The sequence below is a fragment of the Chaetura pelagica genome, unplaced genomic scaffold, assembly GCF_000747805.2.
Source record: "Chaetura pelagica isolate M959 unplaced genomic scaffold, ChaPel_1.0 scaffold100, whole genome shotgun sequence".
NCBI classification, from domain to species: domain Eukaryota; kingdom Metazoa; phylum Chordata; class Aves; order Apodiformes; family Apodidae; genus Chaetura; species Chaetura pelagica.
In genome coordinates, this window is record NW_009951789.1 from 63,692 (window position 1) to 67,966 (window position 4,275).

Sequence of the window (4,275 nt, forward strand, 5' to 3'; positions counted from 1 at the left end):
GGAAGCACTACCCAAGAGTCAGCTACTGGCAGCAGAGCCTACAAGCCTGTGTCTGTGCCTGCCAAGAATAAGTCCATTATAGATGGTAGGCCTTCATTCTGTCCGTTACTCTAATTTGCTCTCTCAAATCGTAATGAGGTTGGTTATTTAATGATGAAGTGCCTTAATTGCCTTTATTTCTGTTAGTCCAATTCAGCTGTAACAGATTTTTTTGGTTCTAATGAAAGAGAATAACTAAAAGTGATGAGAGAAAGAAAAATTAACATTAAAAAAAAAAAAGAATAATGATATCCTGTTGTCATGGGGTAAAATGAAATGTGTCAGGAACTTCTGACTAGAACTGGAAATAGGGAACATCTTGCTCTATGCAATTCCTTAAGGAATAAGCATAGAGGGAGTGTGATTTAATAACATCTATTTTATGCAGAATATTTCTCAGTGGATAAAACCTTTACATTTGACAGATGTTTGCAAGTGAGTAACCATTAATGCAAATGCATTTAGGCTTCCTTTGCAGCAAGTTTTAGAAATGCCAGTTTTTACTAGGGAAGAGAAACTTATCTGTAATTTAAGCTCCATATTTGAGAGTAGCCCTTCCTTGCTACAAGGGCTCTGAGGAAACAGTGTGAGTGATCCTGAGTATCAAAGAAAAAAATGCTGCTTAAATTCTACACATAAATCCCAATGTCTAAAGATAGAGTGAGTTTTAAATTAATTAGCAAATTACCTAAATTTCACATTGGTCAGCAAATGACCTAAAATACTGTAGATAAATCATTTTTAGCAGATGTGTTGATGTCTAAAGTGTTAGATATACAGGAATATCAATTACAGTTTTTCTCTCCCTCTTAGCCCAAGTTACTGAAGGTTTTTCAGCCAGACTGGGAAGAACCTTTCGCTGCACACAGGATTAGATCCCAGTTTTTTTACAGACTCTAGCAAAAGCTTAATTTACATTTTGATTTGGGCTCGAGGGGGTTTGCTTCTTTGTTTTACAAGGTATTTTGCAGAGGAAATGCATGCTAAGCAGGTCTTAAATAAAAGTTGTTCGCATTTTATTGTGTGAGCGCTTAAAAAATACTACATTTTTTTTTTCTAGCCTTTAGGTCTTTGAAACCTGAGTCCTCTTTGAATTCATCAAAGTCTTACTCTGAGGTAAGAAGCATCTTTCATGAGTGAAATTGTGCTCCCTTTTGCTGTCTTCTGATTTGAAAAATAAATATATGGTCCAAACATTAGCCTAAACCAGATGTTCCCAAGCTACCGGTTTCAGCAGTAAGTTTCTGCATGTTGATTTGTAGACCTCTTGTACCCTTTTTTGTATGGGATCTGTATGAGAAAAACAAAGACAACATTTTATTTCTGATTGTAGCCTAAGATACAGAGTATATGCATGAGTATTTAGGAGGTTTCTGTAAGATCAAAGATCTGAAGAGCAAAACTTGAGGTGCATTTGTTCTAGCCTTGAGTCCTGTCAAGTGTGTATTATAAGTAAGTGGGTATATAGTTGAAAAAAGAAAAAAGTTAAGGTTCTGTGCTATAGTACTGTAGTATTATGCATGACATCTCTGTAAGAATAAATTCTGTTAAAAAGCTTTATAAATTATGTCCTTTTTCAGGATATTATAGATGATGACTCTGATCTAGAAGAGATTTCTATTACTCCTTCTCCCAGAGTAAATCAAAGGTCAGTATGTTTGCTTCATGAATGCTACCACAACTGCCTTACTTCTGATAGGCAATCAGCAGAGTCCAAGTATCTCATCCACTAGCTGAAAAAAGAGATGCTTAAGAAAGTTATAACAATACTTAAGAGGATTTATATAGATTTTTACCTACTAGTCATAGAATCATCATGGGATCATCATGAGTTGGAAGGGACCTTAAAGATCATCTAGTTCCAACACCCCTGTGTGGGCAGGGACACCTTCCACTAGATCAGGTTGCTCAGGGCCCCATCCAAGGCCTGGAGCACCTCTCCTGTGAGGACAGGCTGAGAGAGTTGGGGCTGTTCAGCCTGGAGAAGAGAAGGCTCTGGGGAGATCTTACAGCACCTTCCAGTACTTGAAAGGGGCTACAGGAAAGCTGGGGAGGGGCTTTTTTATACAAGAACAAGGAGTAATGGATCAAAACTGGAAGAGGGGAGATTTAGGCTAGACATTAGGAAGAAATTCTTCACAGATTGCCCAGGGAAGAAATTCTTCACAGGTTGCCCAGGGAAGTTGTGGAATCCCCATCCCTGGAAGTGTTACAAGAGCAAATGTGGATGATCTTTCTATAATAATGAATTGATCTACTACTGATTAAGATAAGATAGACCAGAGCTTTAGAATTAATAAATTGATACTTCAAATTGTTCTACTTCCTGTTGTTTCGTTTAATTCTTACTCTCTGTACTGATGGTCCAAAGCCAAGCTGGAGAGTTACTGGAACGTCTGATGATTGAGAACATGCTGATACCTTTTTTTCTCTTTCTGTGTTTCAAGGTTATCAACTACATCTTCACTGAGTAAAAGAGGTTCACAAAGCCAAACATCTAGAGGCGTTGATTTTGAGTCAGATGAGGTATGGTATAGAGTGGTCTTTTTTCTTTTATTCCATGTAAGTTTCTGTAGCTTACTGATTGATAGTTATTTGAATAAAGCATTTCAGAGTAAAATTGAACTTGTTTTATTTTTTTTCTTCACTAACAGGGCTAGATTATTGCAAGCAACTTTAATTAGAATATATAAAGAATCATCAAAAATAAGGCTAGAAGTGACCTCAGGAAAATATCTAGTCCTTTTCCCCTCCAGTTCTTAATCAGTTAATTGTCATTCCTGAAATATGTAGAATAGGTTATTTTGGAAGAAAGTCAACGTAATCTCCTCCAGTGCTTGACTATGTCTTTGACAATGTATTTTATTCTTGTAAAAAGGAAGAATTTAAACTTTTTTACATTAAAAAATGGCTATTTTCCAGGGCACTAAATTGTTTTATTGTTGTAAATTATCTAAATACTCTTAAAAAAACCCCTAAAACACTATCATCAAGTTTAAGGTGCCTGTTCTTGCAGTGCATATTTGATCTGCTAGGAAATGGTTTCTTCTGTAATTAAACAAGAAGAACTTCACAGTTTTGCACTGAATGGAATACAGATTATAGTGTTGGGCACTGTGCAGATTCTTCTCACAGATTAGCAGACTGTCACGTATGGTCAGGATCCTCCCCTTAATGTCAAATATTGGCCACTTCGGAGAAAATGTTACATTCCTGTCCCTTCTCCCCACTGTGCTATCTCTTCTTCCTGGACCTGAAATACAAAATTACATGTTTGCTTGAACGTGCAATTAGGAACAGTATTTTTTTATTATTATTGTTATTTATCCAACTCTCAGTAAATAATGAATGATACGTACACATATATGGACATAACTTTATTGAGGTATGTGCTGCTCATAATGGCAACATTCTACCAGGTCACACCTGACATACAGGTTGTTCCTCATTTCAAAGCAGCCATTCCAACCGTATTGATGTAAACTCAGTTTCTGTTCTCTGTACATTTGTGATCTGAACTTTTAAATCACTGGATAATCTCCTTCATATCAAACCCAACAAAAACAGGTCTATCAGAGAACATGGAACAATGTGACCAGGCCTTCTAGTTTAATCTAAGGGTGACTTGACTGATGGTGACCCAGAATGCCTACTGGTTCTGGTAACAGGTGTCTGTTTGCAAATTGCAGGATGAATTTGATCCATTCAAAAGCACTGCAACGTCAAGAAGAGCTAAGTGATTTCAGGCTCATTGTACAAGAGAGACTGTGAAAGTCAGTGAAGAAAATGGAAAGCAGTTTGCAAGGCATTTTCTATGTGACATTTCTGTGTAAATGAGGGCTTGCCTCCAATTTTCACCTCTATGAAATGTTTTTTGTTTGGGGTTTTTTTGTTCAGTGGCACCAAATTTTATATGATTTAGGTGTTGTGTTGCTTGATGCACTAGACTAGAGTGTTTAATATTCTGAAGTACTGCCTGAAACCAGAAGTTCTTTCTAAAGCTTCTAAAGGCCTGTTTTCTTGCAGGGATGATAATGTAAGTAAGTGATATCTTTTATAGAAAACTCCATCTCATGGGCTTAATTTTACAGATAAGTAAATTTATAGTAGTATGCAAACATGGATATGAACACGGACTCAGTCAGGGTTATGAAACTTGTTTTTAATGGCAATTTTCTACAGATATGTTTGAAAACTGAAGAGTAGTAGTTTGACTCAAAAATACAGTTTTCAGTA

The 4,275-nt window shown here is 36.5% G+C and overlaps 1 protein-coding gene across 1 annotated transcript in view; it reads left to right on the forward strand.

Annotated features, from left to right (window-relative positions):
- Positions 1–3,779, forward strand: part of MRE11A (MRE11 meiotic recombination 11 homolog A (S. cerevisiae)) — a 23,503-nt gene extending 19,724 nt beyond the window's left edge. The window contains exons 15-19 of the mRNA XM_009999167.1: positions 6–85; positions 1,100–1,155; positions 1,620–1,687; positions 2,487–2,565; positions 3,729–3,779. Coding sequence (XP_009997469.1) covers positions 6–85; positions 1,100–1,155; positions 1,620–1,687; positions 2,487–2,565; positions 3,729–3,779 — 334 coding nt within the window. The remainder of the gene's footprint in view (positions 1–5; positions 86–1,099; positions 1,156–1,619; positions 1,688–2,486; positions 2,566–3,728) is intronic.
- The last annotated feature ends 496 nt before the right edge of the window (positions 3,780–4,275 follow it).